A 21,250-nucleotide genomic window follows, 5' to 3' on the forward strand; every position below is an offset into this window, starting at 1 on the left:
TAGGTCTTGTTGGAGAGGGTTCTTCTAGGCCTCCTTTTTATCCTAGTTCTTTTGCTCGTGCTAGTGCTAGTGCTAGTGCTAGTCGGTCACATACTGAGACAGAGTCCCACACCAACCTATTGCAGCCTAGAGTGCGGAAAAACAGAATGGATAGTTACTTTGTGCCCCGTACTACTCCTGGTTCCCAACCCACGCTTGAGGGCATGGTTTTGAACAAGGAGATTCATGATGCTGCCAGAAAGGAGATATGCAAATTTTGGTACTTTTGCAACATTCCATTTATTGCAGCTAGGTAATTGATTCTTTTTTCTTTGTTTTCTTTAAAGTTAAAATTAAAAGTAAAAGTAAAACTTTAATTATATCTACTTGTTTTATAATTTGAGTCTTTGACATCTAAATTTTTATTTGCGATAGGGCTCCTTATTGGTAGAACATGATAGATGCGGTTGCTATTTGTGGTCCGGGGTTTAAAGCCCCAACTGAGGTTGAGTTGAGCGGATACCTCTTGGATGAGATGGTAGAGGACATGAGGGCTGAGCTCGAGGAGAACCGAAAGGAGTGGATTGCAAAGGGTTGCACCATCATGATTGATGGTTGGACAGATAGGAGGAATAGAACGCTCCTCAATTTTCTTGTATCTTGTGGAGGTGATTGATCATTCTACTTTCCTACATACATAATTGTAAATTTTGATTTGTTGAATGCTAATTTGTTGATGATCCATTTAATTTTAATACTCTAATTCGTTGTTTTGTTACTTGTAGGATATACCATGTTCATCAAATCCATCGATGCTTCCGCACATGTAAAAAATGCCACATACTTATGTGAGGCTATTGAGGAAGTCATAGCAGAGGTGGGAGAACAAAATGTGATCCAGGTCGTGACGGATAATGCAGCAAGTTATGTTGCTGCAGGTAAATTTTGAACTTTTCAAGTTTTGAAAATAAATTTATTTGAATTTTGAAATTGGAATTTCTAATTGACTTAAAATTGTTGTAGGTAAACTTTTGATGGAGAGGCACCCCACCATATTTTGGTCCCCTTGTGTGGCACACTGCATTGACCTCATGTTGGAGGAAATTGGCAAACTTGAGTTTGTCAAGTCGTGTGGAAAGGGCAAAAAACATATGCAAATTCATTTATAATCATGCATTTGTCCTTAGCACAATGAGGAAGTACACAGAAGGCAAGGAGTTAGCTCACCCAGGTATCACGAGGTTTGCCTCGAATTTCATCACCCTGTAGTCCTTGTTGACATCAAGGGATGAATTGAGGAGCATGTTTGTTGGGCGGGAGTGGATTTCCTCTTCTTATGCTACGACCACTGCAGGGATAGATGTAGTGGATTGCATATTTGATGAGGATGGTTTTTGGAAACCCGCTAGAGAAATCCTGCAGGTAAATTTATTGCAATTGAACATTTAGTATTTTACTTTTACTTTAAGTTATATTATTTTATATTTAAGTTTTGACTCAATTTTTTTGTTTTACTTTATATGTAGGTCACTGAGCCCCATGTAGCTTTGCTACGAACTGCTGATAGGGAGAAGCCCTATATGGGCTACATTTATGAGGGCATGGATAGGGCCAAGGAGGCCATGAGAGCCCAATATTCAGGAGTGCAGGAGAGGTATGGCCCTATTTGGGACATCATCGATAGGAGATGGCAGAATTAGCTTCATCGAACCATCCATGCAGCAGCTTACTTTTTGAATCCGGCATATCGTTTCCGTCCTGAGTTCAAGGCGGATGCGGAGGTTCTCACTGGCTTATACACAGTGATTTAGAGGTTGAGTAGCAATGAAGATAGCGCTGCTGCGATTGTTGAGCTAGACCAGTTCAACAATGAGGGGCCACTTTTCTCTGGCAGGATGGCCATAAATGCTCAGACAACACTACAACTAGGTAAAAATTAAATAATATATTCAATGTTCATGAATCTAGATTCTAAACTTAAAGTTGATTATGTAATTTTAGAGTTAACTTGTAATTTGTAAATGAGACTAATTGTTTCTATTTTCAATTTTTCCCTTATTGCAAATAGATGGTGGCAAATGTTTGGGGCCACAACCCCAAAACTTCAAAAAATTGCCATCCGTATTCTGAGTCAGCCAACTAGCGCTTCTGGATGTGAGCGCAGTTGGTCCATGTTCGAGCACATCCATTCGAAGAGGAGAAATAGGTTGACAGTGCAGAAGTTGAATGATATTGTCTTTGTTCATTACAATCTCCATCTTAGGATCAGATAGATTTTGGGCACCGAATCCTCTTGATCATTTTGGAGGAGATTGATCCACAACCAGAGTGGCTCACAGAGGTTGTGGATCCAATCTTCATTGAGAAAGACCGTGTGTGGGTTGACTAGGTGGATATAGAGGCCGAGGCAACTAGAGCACGTTCTTCAGGCATTGGTAGACACACACGTGCACGCACAGGCACAGGCCCTAGCGACGTTCGTGAGCCCATCTTACATGCGGGAGATATGGCTCGACAGTCCGCTAGGACCTACATTAGACGCGTTTCTACTAGGCAGACTGGATACTTAGAGGTTGAGGCTGAGGCTGCAACCGAGCTTCAGGATGATGTTGAGGATGATGATGATGACTATGAGTTTGAGGCTTGAGTTGGAGCCTTGTTTTTATATTTTGTTTACAGACATTGATACTAAATCATTGATAGACATGTTTCAAACTTTCATGAATCTTCATCTTAGATTCTTACATACATTTATGATTTGATGTCTTATGGATCATCTTACATACATTCTATGATTTAAATCATTATGATCATTTGATTTTTATTTACTTCAGCTAGCCTACAATTTACATTTTAGATAACATAGTTACGTATGTGATGGATTTTATGTTCTATGTTTATGTATGTTAAGTTTTAACTTCTATTTGATGATGTTATAGTGTGTTTAAGTTATATTCAATAAAGGGTGCATGAAATAAGTTTTAAATTGTTAAAATCTTTAAATTTAAAGGGTTTTTTCGAATTTGCCGATTCATCGCTGATTCATTGTCGATTCACAGTTCGATTCGGCCTTGTCGATTCCGATTCTTGTTACTTTGATACAGCTGTATTGGTGGCATCTGCCCAAAATGAGAAATGTAAATTTTGATCATGAAGCATAGCTTTTGCTGCTTTAACAATGGTTCTATTTTTTCTCTTTGGTTCCCCATTCGATCGAGGATTATAAGGTATTGTATACTCCCTCTTAATCCCAACAAAGGTACAACAAACTTTAAAGTTTTTAGAGGTATATTCTCCTCCATTGTTTAATCTTAACGTTTTAATCCTTTTTGATGTTTGATTTTCCACTATTTCTTTGAACTCTTTGAATTTTGATAGGATTTCATTTGATTCTTTGACTTTTAAGAAATAAATCCAGGTTTTCCTAGAGAAGTCATCAATGAATATAATGTAATAAGAGAATCCTCCTAGAGAAAGAGTTGGCATGGGTCCACATAAATTTGAGCGAACGAGTTCTAGAACTAATTTAGACTTATGTTCACTAGGAGGAAAATGTTTTTTTATGTTCTTTCCTAGGGCACATCCTTTACACGTGCCTATATGATTTGAATTTAGGCTAGGAGTTCTAGTTGTGGTTTTTTTCTATATTTGGAAGAGAACTGAATCCAATATGTCCGAGTCTTCTATGCCATACTTCATTAGAATTTGTCACTTCATGACATAAGGCCTGCTTTTGAATGTTGTATAGTTTATATAGAGTTTCGTTGATGCAGGATCATCTTGGGCTTGCTTGCAATCCTGCATGATTTGAGGGATTTTTGGGTTGTAGTTGGGGACTCGGTCAAAGAAGGAAGTGCAACTCGGTTAATGAAGGCATTTGGCAAAGCTTGGGGCACTCGACTGTAGTGTTGCACAAGTCAGCTCAATCGATGAAGGAGCTCAGTTGCTTCTGGAGGACTCGACACATTTTGTTGCTCGGCATGGTCTCGGAACTCAGCATGGTCTCGGAGCTCGATAATGCTTGGGAATTTGCTGATGCTTGGTTTGGTCTTTTTGACACTCAGTTTGGTGTTGGTTCCTGTTGGTGCTGAGTTGTTTGTGCACCGACTTTTAACATTTAATTTATGCATGGGTATTTAATTTGTGTTGTAGCCGACTTGTGACATATATTTAATATGAGGGATTTAATTTAGTTTGTAATGAACTAGGCTGACTTGTGGCTTACTTGGGTATAAGTAGGAGGTCTTGTAGAGCCTTTAGGGATGATTATTAAGAGGTTTCGTCTTGAGGAAGAGGATGCAAACTTTGAAGGGCTACAAGCTGCGACTTGAGAACCAGAGGATTGCTTGGTGGACCTGATTGATCTTGTGGAATCTTGCAGACCGATATTGTGATTGTTGTTTGTATTTGGCCCTAAGGATTGCTTGGTGGACTTGAGGGTACAACTGTGGATTCTTGTCGATGTACTTACCCAGTTGTGGATTTGGACTAGCTAGGATTGAGATTGTAAGTTGGATCTTGTGCGATCTTGCATAACTGGTATTGTGATTGCTATTTGTATTTGACCCTAATCCGAAAGGCCTTACAACTGGGCATATTCCATGTAATCAGTTATTTTATGAATAAAGAGTTGTGATTTGTTATCAGATCTTGCATTTGTGTTGCATTGTTGTTGTGTTTCCGCTATGTGGTTATTTGTCGGGGGCTTGGACATCTCCTTTGGGGATTCTCCTGCCTTGCACTACGTCAGGTGGTATTGGAGTGAAGGTTTTTCCTGAATGTGTGGACAGATTGCCGAAGTTGAGGCAGTTTACACTAGGATTTGAAGAGAAGGTTGCTCTAGTGGAGCTGATTGATCTTGTGGATTTGTGAATTTATTGCTTAGGGTTTACAAAATTTTTGGAAGATGCCTCTAAGAAGATTGGACCCTAGGGCAATTGATGATATTAGTGATGTTGTGGAAGAAAAGATCTCAGAGAAGATTAGGGCAGAATTCATATCTGTGATTGCATTGACGAAGAGTGACATGATTGCTGAAATTGTGAGTGCTTGAGGTGATGTACCTAGGCATGTGGGTATTGAAGGTAGCTATGAGGAAGTTGTTGAAGACTTTGAAGTTACTGGATCTAGTGGTGAGGACATAACTGATCGTGTGGAGAGACCTATTGGAACTAGGGCTAGTCAGTTTGCCAGATCTGGATCTTAGTTGAAGCTGAAGCATAAGATGGAGGTTCTTAATTTCTCAGGTACTTTGATTCCTGAAGACTTGATTGATTGGATCGGTGAACTGGAAGATTACTTTGAGCTTGCGGATATTGAGGATCCGCTTAGAGTGAGATTAGCACAAACTAAGTTGCAAGGACATGTTGCATCTTTGGTGGAAAGAATTGCAAAAAGATAGAGAAGAGGAAGGTGAAATGAAGATCGTTAGATGGAGATTGATGGTGACTAAGTTGAAGGCTAAGTTCATTCCTGCTGATTATGAGCTTGAGTTGTTTAAGAGGTTGTAGAATCTGAAGCAGAAAGATATGACTGTGAAGGATTATACCGATGAGTTCTACAAGTTGACTATTCGGTCTGGTCATAGAGAATTGTCAAAGAAAAAGGTAGATCGGTAAATTAATGGTTTGAGATTCAATATTCAAGATGAGGTTGGTATGTTGAATATTTCTTCAGTTGAGGATGCTTATTAGTATGCTCTGGAGGCAGAAGATAAGTTGAAGAGGAAAAGTCAAGGTAATGCTAGAGGAAAAGAGAAGCAAAATAACTTCGCACAAGCTAAACCAAGTGCAGAAGGTGAACCAAAACTTGTTGATCAGAAAAGGAGGACAAGTGGAGGTGGGTCCAGAGGTAATTGTTTCAAATGTGGGAAAGAAGGGCATAGATCTTTTGAATGTCCGCACGATAAGACATCTGCTATTGTGAATGAGGTTGTAGTCCAAGATAGTCAATTTGAGCAAGGAGAGAATTTACTGGCTCAACGAGTATTGATTAGTTAGAGGACAGTGGATTCTTGTTAGAAAGTTAGTTTGTTCAGGAGTTGTTGCAAGTCTGGTGGTAAAGTTTGCAAGGTGATTGTGGATGGTGGTAGTACTGATAACCTTGTTGCTGAGGAGATGGTTCATAAACTTGGTTTGAAGAGAGTGAGACATCCTTATCCTTATAGGATTGGCTGGTTGCAAGGTGAGCATGCTTTGGAAGTGAGGGAGCAATGCCTTGTTGATTTCTAGATTGGGCAGTATAATGATCAAGTGTTGTGTGATATTGTGGACATGAATAGTTGTCATGTGTTACTTTATAGACCTTGGCAGTATGATTGTAGGGTTGTGCATGATTGTGTCAAGAATGTGTTTACTGTTGAGAAAGGTGGCAAGAAGTTTTCTTTGATTCCTTTATAGAATGCTGAGTTCGTTAGGAGGAACCTGAGTATTGGTAGCCGAGTTAAGTTGGAAGATTCTGAGAGGGTTGGAGATCAGTATGAAAAACAGACTTGTAGCACACCTAGGATGGATGTGAAGAAGAAAAAGAAAAACGAGGGAAAGATTGTACAAGTTGAAGACTTGGAGGATATATATGTGAAGAACCAATCTGGGATTTATGTGTTGAATCCTAGAAGATGTTCTTACAGCTACTAAGAACATCTTTTCGAACTTGGGGTGTCTGATGCAAGAGCATCTTGGGCTTACTGGCAATCTTGCATGATTGGAGGGATTTTTGTCTTGGAGTTGGGGTTTCGGTCAAAGAAGGAAGTGTAACTTGGTTAATGAAGGCATTTGGCAAAGCTTGGGGCACTCGACTATAGTGTTGCATGAGTTAGCTTGGTCGATGAAGGAGCTCGGTTGCTTTTGGAGGACTCGACACATTTTGTTGCTCGACATGGTCTTGAAATGCGGCATGGTCTGGGAGCTCAACAATGCTTGGGGATTTGCTGATGCTCGGTTTGGTCTTTCTAACACTCGGTTTGGTCTTGGTTCTTGCTGGTGCTGAGTTGTTTGTGAGCCGATTTTTATCATTTAATTTATGTAGAGGTATTTAAGTTGTGTTGTAGCGACTTGTGGCTCAACATATATTTAATATGAGGGATTTAATTTAGTTTGTAATAAACTGGGCCGACTTGTGGCTTAGTTGGATATCAGTAGGAGGTCTTCTAGAGTATTCAGGTATGATTATTAAGAGGATCGGTCTTGAGGAAGAGGATGTGAACTTTGAAGGGCTAGAAGCTGCAGCTTGAAAACTAGAGGATTGCTTGGTGGACCTAAGGGTGCAAGTGTGGATTCTTCTTGGTGTTCTTATCCAGTTGTGGATCAAGACTAGCTAGGATTGAGATTGTAAGTTTGATCTTGTGGGATCTTGCAGAATTGATATTGTGATTGCAGTTTGTATTTGGCCCTAACTTGGAAGGCCTTACAGCTGGGCATATTGCATGTTATCAGTTATTTTATGAATAAAGAGTTGTGTTTTGGTATTAGATCTTTCATTTGTGTTGCATTGTTGTTGTGCTTCTGCTGTGTGGTTATTTGTCGGGGGCTTGGACATCTCCTTTGGGGATTCTCTTGCCTTGCATTGCGTCATCTATCCTCTAGTCCTTATGGTTGAGATTAGTGTTTTTAGGCCAGTACAATACTTTGTCTTCATCGAAGGTGACTTGGAAACCTTCATCTGCAAGTCCAGAGATCAATACTAGATTCTTTTTATGCTTGGTACAAAAAGAACAGTTTTCAATTTTTGTATAATCCCAGTTCTTAGTTGTATAGAACATGTCCCAATACTTTTTATTAGATATTTGGAATTGTGTCCAATCCTGACTCCTTCAGTGATATAATTTCCAAAACTTTCAAATTTATCTATGAATCTTGTTATGCATCTGGAAGCACGACTTTCTATTAGCCATACATTTTCGTTGGATTTCATCTCACTTGATAGAGTAGAATAAAATAACAAATTTTCATCCGTTTTTTGTTTCAGCTAAGGAAGCTAGGATTTTTTCCCTTTCCGGACAACTTTTGAAAGTATTTCTGAATTTCTCACACTTATAACATGGAACTTTGGAGAAATCATTTCTTTTGAAATTATTGTTCCCTTTTCTTTTGTGATGTTTCTTTCCTTTGAATATCCTTTTTTCTCACTGTTGTTAGAGACTGAGAAAAGAGCTTGATTTTTTCCCTCTTGATTTGAAATGATCCCTCTAGAAATTAGTCTTGATTCTTCTAAAGTGCAGTCATTTTTTAGTTGTTCAAAAGCTGGTATAGAGGGTCTTCTTACAACTTGGATGAATGCATCCCAAGATACAGGTAATCCTCTGAGTGCTATTATGGATAGTTCTTGATCCTTTTCTTTGCTTCCTATAGAAGATAAATGATTTTTTATTTTGGAAATTTTTCCAAAGTAGGATGAGATTGATTCTCTTTTATTCATTTTTGTTTTCATCAGTTGATTTTTTAATGTAATCAATCTACTTGAGTTGTTGATTTTAAATGTATCCTTAATTGTTTTGAATACTTCAAATGCCTTATTAGATTTGAAATAAATGGAAGAATATGATCTTTTACTGAATCAACAATTATTTTCCTAGTTTTGTTATTTCATCTTTTCTAGGTGGCTTTTTTTGCCTCATGTTCAGGCATTGATATATCTGATGCAATGAAGGAATCTCGTTCTAATTCTTCGAGAACTGTGTTACTCTTGTTTCAAGATTTTGAATTTGAAAAAGCCTCTCTACCAATTTGGCTTTGATACCATGTGAAGTATTATGATCGTTTATTGGTGGAGACTTGAACTGAAATAATGAATCTTATGTGAATGTTTCAGTTCTTTAATGATTATGATCTGATTTATTTCTGTATATATGTGTGTGTATCTGAATATGTCTGAGAATGTATTGCCTTTGTTATTGATATATTTCAGTATTCACAAACGCACACAATATATATATATATATATATATATATATATATATATATATATATACGTAACCATACCTCAATACATATTAGAAATAATATAACTTCCTTACTAATGCCGAACAGATGCAAATCGTTACATAACAAATGCATAAGTCTTAATTAAGACTTGTACCTGATAATGTATCAGTACATATTAATAACAATTAACGAGCACATAGCAGTCGTTATTATATGACTGTCATATAGAACATGATCGACATATAGAATGAATGTATTTGATCGCATACTGAAGGGAATGTATTTGATCGGTATTCAAAGAATAAGCAAGGTGTGTGTGTGTGTGTGTGTATAATCAGGTTCAATATACTGATTAGATATATAACAACACATATACACAATTTGCTTCAATTTCCATGAAGCTAATCTTCTTAACAGAAAGGAGAGTAGAGGAAACCTAGAGCAGATTTAGAGAAGAAGTGTAAGGAGGGATCCGAAGTAAGAATTGAGAAAGAAAGAAGAAAAAATAAGTAAATCTAGAAGAAGAGGATATGCAGATCTTAAATGTGTTATGTGCTGATTTTAAAAGCATCTAAGAAAGATTTGAGAAGTCAGAGATAGTTGAAGATCAAATAAGAAGTGAAAGAGGCAGCATTTGTTGTCAAAAAGATGTATCTTTCCATAGCCAAAGGGTGTGACTGTTAAAGTTGTAGCTTTAGTCGGATTGATTCGATCTGATACACATTATTGTTATTGGTAATCATGATTTCCTATATATACTTGTCCATGTTAATAATATTTATTATTGTATGTAATGCATATATATATATATATATATATATATTGTTATACATATTGTTATTCATGTTAATAGAATATTATTTAAATGATGTTTACACCATAGAGACATGTCTCCTCCTCTCATATTTATACGAGATCCAAATTTGCATTTGGAGATCATAAAAAACAATGGCTATAATTCTACATTTGCAGAAACGATCCTAGAAATTAACATGGTATCAGAGCGAGGCTGCAAATGTACGAGAAGTTACATTTTAGACAACAATAGAGAGAGTAATGTTGATAGTTGCAGACCTGTATAATTTAACATTGCACAAGAATCAAAACAGAAATAAGGTTTACTTCCAGCCAATGAGAATAGCAATTGGAAGCATCTTTGCATTCACAAATAACAACATTCATTCCCAAAAATTGAAGGCGAACAAAAGAAATGCTAAACGATCGATACATACGCTATTCATTTTTATATGGTTTTACTAATACTACCAATAGTTGAGAATGTATAGTCACTAATTAGGAAGATATATACCATTTACGATAAGCAGAGCTGTAGATACATTAAAAGCAGTGAATGAAATTAAGATCGAAAACAATCAGAAAAATTTACACCCGTTCATTACTTGACGAATTAGACGGGAGAATGTGTTCAACATTATTTGAAACTATCTTTTAGAGACTTAGCTTATATGAATACTCTCATCAAATTATTATTCTAACTATTCATCGAAAAAAATTGAGCGCTACATATATATATTAGCTATATTGGATAGGGAAATGAACTAGTAGAACATTGAAGGAGTATTATGATGTGACCTCCTTTAGATTCGATGAAAACTATTGATATTCCTTCATTCACTAAATAGGACAACACTAAATTCATTTTTGGGGAGTATGCATTATGATTTTATGGAATTCTGCATGCAACAGGGTCGTACAAATAATTCCCGATTCTACAGGATTGTAGAGTAATTTTTGGTTTTGGTATCAATCTCTGAGACATGCAACAAAGCTCCTCGGGCACGATCAATAAACTTCCTACGACAGAGGTGCACGCAATACTTGAAATATAATAAATATTTCAATTGAACCACAAAACAATGTTGAAATTGTGATGGTTATATTATGAACGGTGTCAAAAGCTTCTACACTAGACTCTGAGAAAATGGGAAGAATTTTGTTTGTGATCAAAATTTGGCGGCACAAAGTGGATGTTCAGAAGCACTGAAGGTGTTATTTTGCCCAAAAGATGTATTGCCAGTGTTATTGCGACATGTGATGTGACCTATGCAGCAACTAGTGCAAGTAACCCGAGCGTTAATAGTAACAAGGACTAGTGTAGATAATCCCTCATGACTAGCTAGTGTGGGGAATAAACACCACATCCTCTCCTCTAGTAAAACACAATGTAATCTATTTTCATATTCCAACCCAACTCAGTAAGCATTCCAACAATAGAGATACACATGAGTAGGAATGGACTTATCAGTGAGGCTCTCCAAGATGGTTGTCAATGAGAAAATTCAGGAGATGTTGCGTGCATCGCAAAGGTTTGAAATAAATGAAATATCACAGGGTAAGGCTAATTCATATATGAATATGAATCGGGATTGAATATGAATTGGGATGCATATAAGCCACGTTCCCACGTGGACCGAGTGAGGGGCAAAGGCAAATATTAAAAGAAACACAATGGATGAATGAAATCTATTCTCTAGAAATTAAATAAATACTCTCAATGAGGAATGCACTTGGGAAGTCAAATCCAAAGTTCGATTTGTCCAATAGGGTCTTCTTATTAACCAACGCTTTTCCACATTATTTCCTATGTTGGTTTTTGAGGATTGCTTAATTTATCGTATTATAAGTGGGGGCGTTACACTCTTTAATTCCCATGTGGTTGAATATGTGAGCCTAGCTCACCATCAAAAGTAGTCATAGGAGGTGCACAAGGGTCTGTAGGAAAGTATGAGTGGGCAAATTGAAACCCATATACTTATATTGTATGGTATTCAATGTTGGTTTCTTTGTCATCTTCTGAGCACATTGTGAGAGAGGATGATTCTTACATGGAGATTGTGCACTAATCTTAGCCCTAGAGATAGGCGTGGTATTGTTCAGAGAAATGTGCACTACAACTATGTGTACTGATAGGAGACCCATGTATCTGAAGAAGACACAGGATGAGAGATGGGGAAGGTGTTCAAATTAAAGCCATCCACGTGGCATCCATGTGATACATTATCTGATAGGGATACGAGTGATGAAAGGAGTTAAAAGGCACTATCACCGTATTTCACTTTAGAAGCAATGAGCAAATTATTATTGGTGAATTAGCCCCGAGTAAGTCAAATTGCAATTATAGTGATATCCTTGGGTACCCACCCTACACGGTAAGTATAAAGGTATGTTATAATTTCTTAAATATTAACCTTTATGAGATGATGTTTTTATAAATAATAGGAAGGTTTTAAATATATGTCATGAATATATTTATTATTGTTACATATAATGGAATTGGTAATATAAAATATGTTAAACAATATAATTCATTAGTATTATGTCTAGTTACTGACTTTGTTATTAAATATAATGAAATATGAAATATAATTATAAACAAGAAAATGATGAATAATTAATAAGATGTCATCTTGAATAGAGTAGCTATGCTATTTTGAAGGAATAATATTACACTATTATGATTATTGTGAATATCGTATTATTCCTAATATTATCATTATCCTTGAGTACTACAGTAGTCACGCTCTAACTTTTGTATTTGTATACGTATGATGAGAGCTATATGCTTTGATCTTTTCCTCTAAGAATGGTATTGCAGGCAGACAGAGATTAAGATTTAGAGGGAGCTTGATGTTTCATTATGGGTAACCTTGAAAGAGAGGGAGCGAGATAGATGATATGATTTAGTCAACTGATAGTGATTTTGATCATTGATTCGGAGGTAGTAAACAATGTTGAGATGGATTTCTCTAGTGATCAATAAATTGCCGCTGTCAACAGGATTGTGATTCATACATCGTGACCATGTGATTTTAATGGGCCTATCCCCTATGTAAATCATGAGGAAGTGACGACTTCTAAATGATGTCACTTGTATTTGCAAAAGTTATTGTAAGGAAATTTGAGTCGTTGTGAGACGTTAATGAAGTTTTTAAGAATTCATTTGAACCATCTATGACTCTCCTTGATGAATGAAACTTGACGTATGAGTTGTAGAGTCATTCATGTGGCACAATCATACTTAATCAAGATATTGGCTTATTGTGGATGAGTTTGATAAAATGGAAGGACATGTTCAGTTCTACTGTTAAACTAAATGAATGTTTGGACCTTCAGAGGACGAAAAGAGCAAGTTGGAACTTAGAAAGGAGTTGTCATATTGATACAAAATTGTTTAGCAATATAAGAATGAGTGGAAATTTTACATTGTCGGGGGACTAATATTTAATGTTCTGTTCCCACTTGAACCTTATTTAGAGGGGAGATGTTTGATTCTCAAATAATCAAAGAAGACAATTTTTGAATCTTCTTGCGCAGATAAGTATTTTTATCTTTTGTATTTGTAATTCTATACATACTATAAGGGTTATTTGCCTTGATCTTTTCCTTTGTGTTTGAGGATATTCGTATAGGAAAAGAATTTTGGTACTTTACATATGCTACCAAATATTGTGCAGAATCAATCTAATGTGATCAGGAGCATCGAGCTTGGATTTTGGTGGAGTTATGCTTTTCATGGTTAGGGATGTGTTGGAGACACATTGGGGAACCTTGTCTTATGTGGGTATAGAGATTGGAGTTATCATGTTAAAGTTCGTGTTGTTTTTACTTTGATGTTGGAACTGTGTTTTTTTGGTTTTTGGGTGCCTGTTGCGGGCCATGTAACTAATTTTTATAAGTTGGGAGATATGGCAACTCTCCTAGAGTATTGATTTTTGGCAGTTTGCGCGATAGGTTTTAGTGCATGACTTTCAGGATGGATGCACATGTATCCTTAATGAATCAGCCTTTGCAGATTTCAAGGGTTGTAGAGGACCTAAAGTACTACCTTCAGTTTGAAGCACGAGTTCTAATTCAATTGGAGCTAGGAGATATCATGATTTTTCTCGGGTATTGATTTTTGGACATTTAATTTTTGTTGGAGGCCGACTTTTGGCATTTAATTTATGTATGAGTATTTAATTTGTGTTGTGGCCGACTTGTGGCTTAGTTGGGTATAAGGGGTCTTGTGGAGTCTTTTATACATTCAAGGAGGGATGATTCATTCATTCAAAGGAGGATCGAGTGTGGAGAGTAGTAGAGTAAGAGAAGATTTCCAGAGTGTGTGTACAAAGTGTCGAATGTGAGGCAGTTTACATTTGGATCTTGGATAAAGTTTGAGAAGAGCTAGTAGCTGTGACTTGGAAAACAAGGAGATTGCTTGGTGAGTTTGCGAGCACAATTTGAAATCTTCCTCGGAGGTTTCTACCAGAGTGTGGATCTAGACTAGTTAGTGTTTGGGTTGGATCTTGTAGAACTGTTATTGTAATTGCTTTGTATTTGGCCATAACTGGGAAGGCCTTACAACCCGACACATTGCATGTAACAATTATTTAATGAATAAATTATTGTAATTTGGTATTAGATCTTGCATTGTTATTCTGTTTCCACTACGTGGTTATTTGCTGGGGGCTAGGACATCTCCTTTGGGGATTCTCCTGCCTTGCACCTCATCATAGTGATAGTAGCTCCAAAGACCTTGATGATCAAGATGGATAAAGTGAGGCTCTTGAAGCAAACATCTTTGATGATTGAGATTATGAGATTCTTCTATATTAAGAGGGAGTATGATACTTCTTCTAAGGCAATGTAGGAGCTTAGAAGATTGATACTTTGAGGGAATCTAGAAATACTTGTGTGTAATTGCATGGTATTGATGTGCCCACTGTTATGTATGAGGAAGTGATGACTTATCACCAAAAATTTAGATATCAGATTCATAGTAAGTCTGACGAGAATCCTTGGGGAAGAGAGTCTTTAAGGGAGTAACTACTGGACTTGACCTCCCAGGAACATTGTTTAGAGGGAGAATTTTTTTTGAGGTGCAATCCTTTGTGAATGATATCTTCTCTATGAGGAGAAGTTCTAAGTGAAACTCCTTGTAATGCATTCTTCTCCATGAGAGAAAATTAAGGTGAAAGCCTTTGTACCACTCTCTCATTGGGTTCATGGTGGTTACTATTTCACATATGATATGTAATGAAAGGTGATAATCTTTCATTGGCATATATAAATAGAAGGTAATCATTGTAAGATGATATCTTATAAATGGTAGATGCACTATCATGATTGACTTCATTAAATTGTTGTCCTAGAGTGTTGGAAGTCATGATAACGAACAGACAGAAGGTAACCATTGTAAGGTGGCGATCTTTTAAATGGTAGACTTGTTATCATGGTTCTTTGGGCTGGATTTTGTTGGGCACCATGATAGCCAACTCATCATGGTTCTTTGGGCTGGATTTTGCTGGACACCATGATAACCAACTTGTTTTGGTTCTTTGGGATGGATCTTGTCGGACACCATGACATAGTTACTATTATAGACCACACTTAAGTTGGTGCTTAAGCTTATATTAAATTATGGAATTTGTTATAGGTGAGATGATATCTCTTCATATACATTAAGAGCATAATGTATTCTATATCAATCCTCCCTAACTAAGAGGGAGTGTTAAAAGTTGTAGCTTTAGTTGGATTGATTCGATTTGATATACCTTATTGGTAATCATCATTTCCTATATATATATATATATATAATAGTATATTATATATATTGTTATACATATTATTATTCATGTTAATATAATATTATTATTTAAATGATGTTTACACCATAGAGACATGTCTCTACACGAGACATGTTTCCTCTCATATTTATATGAGATCCAAATCTGCATTTGGAGATCATGAATAGCAATGGGTATGATTCTACATTTGTAGAAACGATCCTAGAAATTAACAGTGACCCTTTCATAAGGGCACTAAAAAATGAAAGAGTGCGACTCCCTACACTCTAAGGAACTATAAAAGAGAATAATTTAATTTGAGAAGGGTATTTGATGGAGATCAACTCGGGAAATAATATATTATTCTCAAAGACAGTAAATGCAGTGTCTCAAATCCTATGTAAGTTGGTGACCCACCCACCAAGAAAGTATAAAGGAGTACTCATGCCAAGCATTAAAGGATCACCTATCAATTATCACTAGTCAATCAGCAAGATCAAGCAAACAATCATCAAATTCATATCAATCATCACTTCACTTTGGGATCAAGGAAGAAAATAATTTTGCAGTCAAGCATCAGTCTATTAACCCACAATCACCCAATTATCAGTCATTGACAATAAAGAAATTATTTCATTCAGTCATCAAATTGTAATGTGATACTTCTATTTAGTCTCTCATATATCAAAGAAAAGCAACAATACACTTCCATGATCCCAACCAAATGCTGATTAGAAATTGTCTCATGACATGTACAAGTTGTTAGGATGATGAGGTTGTCTTTGAAATTTTGGGGAAGGCACAACCCTCAAAAGGTTTGTATGCAAACTGAAGACTTGAAGTGAAGTGAAAATTTGAAGTCAACAATGAAGTGGGATATAAAATTCAAGTGCAAAGTAATGGTTGACAGCATGAATGAGTGCAAAAGGTGGAGTTAATATTAAGTGTGTTGAAGAAAGACTTGCTAGGCGGAGCCCAAGGAAGGGCAGAATTCCACCCTCTGTGGTGTCCGGGGCCCAAGCAAGGTCAGATTTCCACCTTTTGTCGGCTTCCATACCCAGCCAACTTTCAATTTTGCCCAGCCTTAGACTAGAATTAGAACATGATGAGACAATTATAAAGTATTATAAGGTGAGGTTTTGAGCCTTGAAAGTTGAATTTTGAGACTTGGAGGTCATACAAGCTGCTGCAAGTGAAGAAAATTCAGAAGTCTCATGTTCATTGTTGAAATTCTGAATAGGTAGTTTGAGCTGTTAGGGTTGATCAAAATGGAGGTGGAATTAGTGATAAAGTTGGGTATATAGACCAATTTAACATGTTTTTGAAGGCAATGAATGTGGGCAGTCCAAGGAAGGGTGGAGCTCCATCTTCCGTGGGCGTCTTGATACCAACTAAGGGCAGAATGCTACCTTCCAATGGGCTGCATGACTGCATTTCTAAATCCGCTCGACACTTGCACAATGATTAAATTTGAAACCAGCTGGAGGCATTTAAACCAAATTGGTGAGGGTTAACAAAAAGTCAGTTTTATGAGAACATTTGTCACAAGTTGATGGACATTGGTATGGCACTTCACTTGGTAAGAGCCTAAGCTTCTCAAGCCCAAGAAAGGTGGAATTTTGCCCTTCTTAGGGCTTGATGCCCATGAACTCCCCATTGAATTTTTTCCCCTTAGTGTGTTTATCAAACAAAATTTGAAGGTAGGGAGATCCAGATTCACACTTGAATGATTTGAATAAAGAGATTTTAAGTCCCAAAATTGAAAAATCTGAACATGATCACAAAATTAAATGACAAAGTCAACTTGTAAAATCTAATCATATGTTTAAAATTAAAATTTGGAAATTTGAGGCCAAGAGCATGAAAAGATGAAGACAATTAATGATACATTTGATACAAGCGAACACATCTTAGGCCCCAAGCCTATGAGAGTGGAATTCTGCCCTTTCTCTGGTTGAAAGTCTCTAATGCTGGGTGCAATTCTTGTTAACAAAATTCTGAAAAGGTAGTTTGAGCTGTTAGGGTTGATCAAAATGGAGGTTGCTCTTGTGATGCCTATTCATTGGAAGGATCTGTATCTTCCAAATCAACTGGACTAGCTACTAATTCTTGTGCCTTATGCGCAACATGTAATGGCCCTTGCCAATAGGCCACTAATAACCACTAATACTGAACTGTGAAATTTCGTCAAACACTTGACATGCAAACTAAATACACTGCTGAAAGTAAAATGCTGAATAAAAGAAATTGTTGTGCAACAAATCTACTCAAATAGTAGATGTAAAATAGTGCCAATATATTTATTCAATGATAACCAAATGCTTTTACATATGATATGCGATTTTCAATTCAAAGCATTACAACATGGCACATTACAAACAAACCCTCACTGGTTGAATGCAACTGAGAATTTCTTGCAACTACAAACTGAAACGAAAGAACCTGGATTGAGAAAATGCTGGAGACTGAATGCTGAAGATGAAATGATGAAAATGCAACTCCAACTTGCCCTCAAACTTGCTGACCATATGGCCTATAGGTACAGCAGTACATGTACGGACTGGTATGGCACCTGGTAAAAATAATTGCTGGGCTGAAAGGTGCCGAAAATGCTATGGAAATAATCGCCAAGCTCCAAGGAAAACTCTCTCAAAAAATAAAAATCAAACTCCCAGCCAACCGTGAGATATGAGCAAAAATGTATGTCCAGGCTGAAAATCGAACCCTGCTGGAAATGTCCAAATAAGCCCAACTTAAAGTAGCTGAATACCACTTCCAAAGTACAACCCTTCAAAGGATATTTCACCTCCTCAGTTATGCAAATCCTTAGGAGACTCCATTCCTAATGATCAAATGACAATTTGCAAACCAAGATGGCGCCACAAATGCTCAAAGAGAAAAGTAGTGTAAACTCAAGTCATAGGATGTCAAAATGAGAGGCCAAGCACTCTATTTATGCACTTTTCTAAGAAGCTACTAAGAACTTCTAGAATTATCCATAAAATATTCTTATGAAATTCCTTCATAATGCACTTTTATATAAAAAGTAGCTTTATAAGATAAAAAGTGCAACTCAACTGAAAATTATAATGTTTTGGCCTTGCATGACACAAAATAAAAATATAATAAACCCCATCTCTCCAAGAGCAAAATAGATCATCCAATCCCCAAATAATCATCAGAATGACTCTCACCAAAATCATCTGCCTACAAGAGTCCATGATAGGCAAATTCACTGAAAATGACATGTCACTAAAAAGGGGACACGACACAACAAAAGATTATATTGCACAAAGACAAGGACAGTGAGGTGGTTTTGAGCTATCTTGTTCTTCTTCCTCCTGTGGATGATCTCAAACAAGCTTTAATTGCAGTTACAATTGGATGAAATACGTGGATGACATAAGACTCTAAGGGCAACTTTTTTGAGATTTGGGGTACTTCCACCTCAACTTTACCAAGCATCTGCAAAATAAAATTTTGGAAAGTTAGAAAGCAAAGAAAGAAGACAAAACATATCTTATCAATTTGTTAATTACTTCAGTCCCCAACATCCAAATGGGAAATGTTATACTTGGGATTTGAGTAGTTCTTCCTCTTTTTGCCAGCTCTAAAAAGAATAGATTACCCTTTGTTCCCTCATAGTTTGGGAGTTAGGCCACAATGATGTCTCTCTCCTTAATCTCATGTATCACATCCTTTGAATGCATGCAATGAGCCCCTCAATTAGGATTTAAATAAGAATCACCGAACTTAAGTCATGGGTTGAGGAAGAATTTTGTTTGAGAAATGGGTTGGTGGAGCTGATCATTCCACCTCTATCAATAATTTTCCCAGTGGGATCAAATTTGAGTCTATCCCCCTTGTAATATTTTTTTATAGACTCCTTGGATCTCCCATTGTAATAATGTTTTTTAGAGTCCTTGGTCTTTGGTGTAGCCTCATACAGGTACCCCATTGGGGTTTTAACCTAATCTACCAAGTGCATAGCTCTAACTAGGTTCTTGGACACCTACAATTGAAAAATACATGTTACAAAAAGTTTAAGTAATGAAGCTAGTAAATTCAAATTAATAATGAGAGACTTGAATCAAGAACAATTAAAAATTCAAGTTTTGAACTTTCCTTTATGATCTTTGCAACCTTATCTACAAAATGGTTGTTGAAGACCATGCATGCGATAGGCTTTCCTTCAACCTTTTGGAATAAGGTGAGTCTAGGCATGCTTGACTCACAAATTTTTGTTTAAAAACAGCCAATGCACCAATGATGCTTTGCAATGTCAAGGACATGGTTGCAAACCTTGTTATACTAGATCTCACCAAATCTCTCCCATGAGTGTGCTCTCTCGTCAAATGCTGAACCCAAGGGTGATTGTAAATATATTTTGAGATCTGCCTTGCATCTTCTACAACTGGAGTCACCCAATCAAGTTTTCCTATATCCTCTCTTAGAAGGTCAAGGAGATGTGTTGCACAAGGTGTTGAAAAACAAGTAGGGTGCCTTTTCTTGGAGGATGAGACCTTCTGCCCCATATGCTGCTGCGTGATCTATGACGATTTACACCACATTTTATATTCTTACCTCCATGGCAATGTTCTCTAACTCTAATACCAATGTTTCTGCATTTTCACCTTATTGGAGGCATCAACTGATTTCAAGAACACCACATTGTCCTTGTAAGCAACAAAAAAAAATAATAATGATGTAGATTTTTGCCATCATGCATCAGAAAGAATAGTGAACCATATTTTTTTTGCTCTTATTTTGGACCACCACTTCTTTTTTCCTATCAATTGCATTTGTGAGAAACCTACAATAACAAAGTGAAATTAGGCCTTAGTACACAATTTTGATTTAATAAACAAGAAAAACAATTTTTTTTAAAAATGAAATCAGGTGGACTATTCATTGACTTCCCACCCAAATCTTTGCATAAGGGCCATTGTATCCTTTACTTGAAATTGTCATTGCGTTACCAAATTTAGCCGATAAGGACTCTTTTCCACATTCAATGAGATGTTGTTGAAGTACCATAAATGAGCACATACAATGTGTGTTTTCTCATGTGCCTCCCTATTGTATCTTGTGGCTTCTAATGATGAGTGTGTTTTAGGTTTGTTCCTTGGCACAAGATAACTGACTATAGGTTGCATCCTTGATGGTAATGTAGCAATAAACACTCTTAAGTGCCTTTCCTTCAATGCCAATTGAAGCACCTTGAGATTCAACTATGGTTGCCCTCATAGCTAATTTTGCTCTTTCTCTTTGCATTTTTTTTCATTTCCCCAGCTGCAAGTATGGCATTATCATCTTTTTTTCTCTCTCATGTAGTTTTATCACATTTCTTAGTATCATGCTTGTCAATACCTGCAAGGTGGTATTTGAGGTGGTTTATACCTCCATGAATTACTTGCTCACATTTATGCAAATCATTTTCCCATGCTTTGGTCCTTCATAGGCATACCTCCATGTTCTATCGCTACCACCTTTAGGACGGGTGCCTATAATCCATATGGGCATGGTTCTAGTGGGCAATTGTTCCTTGAAGCTGCAACACTTAATTATTGGTGAACGGTTGACCTACAAATACGAAGTGAAAAGATACTTAATATATTAGTTAAACAATTAACCAAACTATCTTAAATTAGTTTCAATAAATTTAGACATCATTCAAATTTTATTTTTTACTTATAAAACTGCTAGAATTTGATTATTCTAAAAAAACTTGAGATTCAACAAAGTTTGTCAAAAATGGTGTTAAATCTTGTTCTAATGACTCAA

The 21,250-nt window shown here is 36.6% G+C and overlaps 2 protein-coding genes across 3 annotated transcripts in view; both read left to right on the top strand.

Moving 5' to 3' along the window:
- Positions 1-21,250, top strand: part of LOC149568902 (putative 3,4-dihydroxy-2-butanone kinase) — a 227,899-nt gene that overhangs the window by 199,972 nt on the left and 6,677 nt on the right. The gene's annotated exons all lie outside the window — the stretch shown is intronic.
- On the top strand, positions 419-1,909 carry LOC149568903 (uncharacterized). Its single transcript, XM_089821755.1, has 4 exons — positions 419-647; positions 765-917; positions 1,003-1,401; positions 1,506-1,909. Exons 1-3 carry the CDS (start codon positions 434-436, stop codon positions 1,146-1,148), a joined length of 513 nt encoding a protein of 170 aa, XP_089677881.1. The 5' UTR covers positions 419-433; the 3' UTR covers positions 1,149-1,401; positions 1,506-1,909.

This window comes from Cupressus sempervirens, chromosome 3 (genome assembly GCF_028749045.1).
Source record: "Cupressus sempervirens isolate cs-2001-9-10 chromosome 3, ASM2874904v1, whole genome shotgun sequence".
In the NCBI taxonomy this organism is placed as follows: Eukaryota; Viridiplantae; Streptophyta; class Pinopsida; order Cupressales; family Cupressaceae; genus Cupressus; species Cupressus sempervirens.

Bases quoted from the DNA above. Each gene is read 5' to 3' on its own strand.
- LOC149568903 (XM_089821755.1), top strand. From the start codon at position 434: ATGATAGATGCGGTTGCTATTTGTGGTCCGGGGTTTAAAGCCCCAACT. The intron at 648-764 runs GTGATTGATCAT...TGTTACTTGTAG, and splicing joins TTTTCTTGTATCTTGTGGAG to GATATACCATGTTCATCAAA. The intron at 918-1,002 runs GTAAATTTTGAA...AAATTGTTGTAG, and splicing joins AGCAAGTTATGTTGCTGCAG to GTAAACTTTTGATGGAGAGG.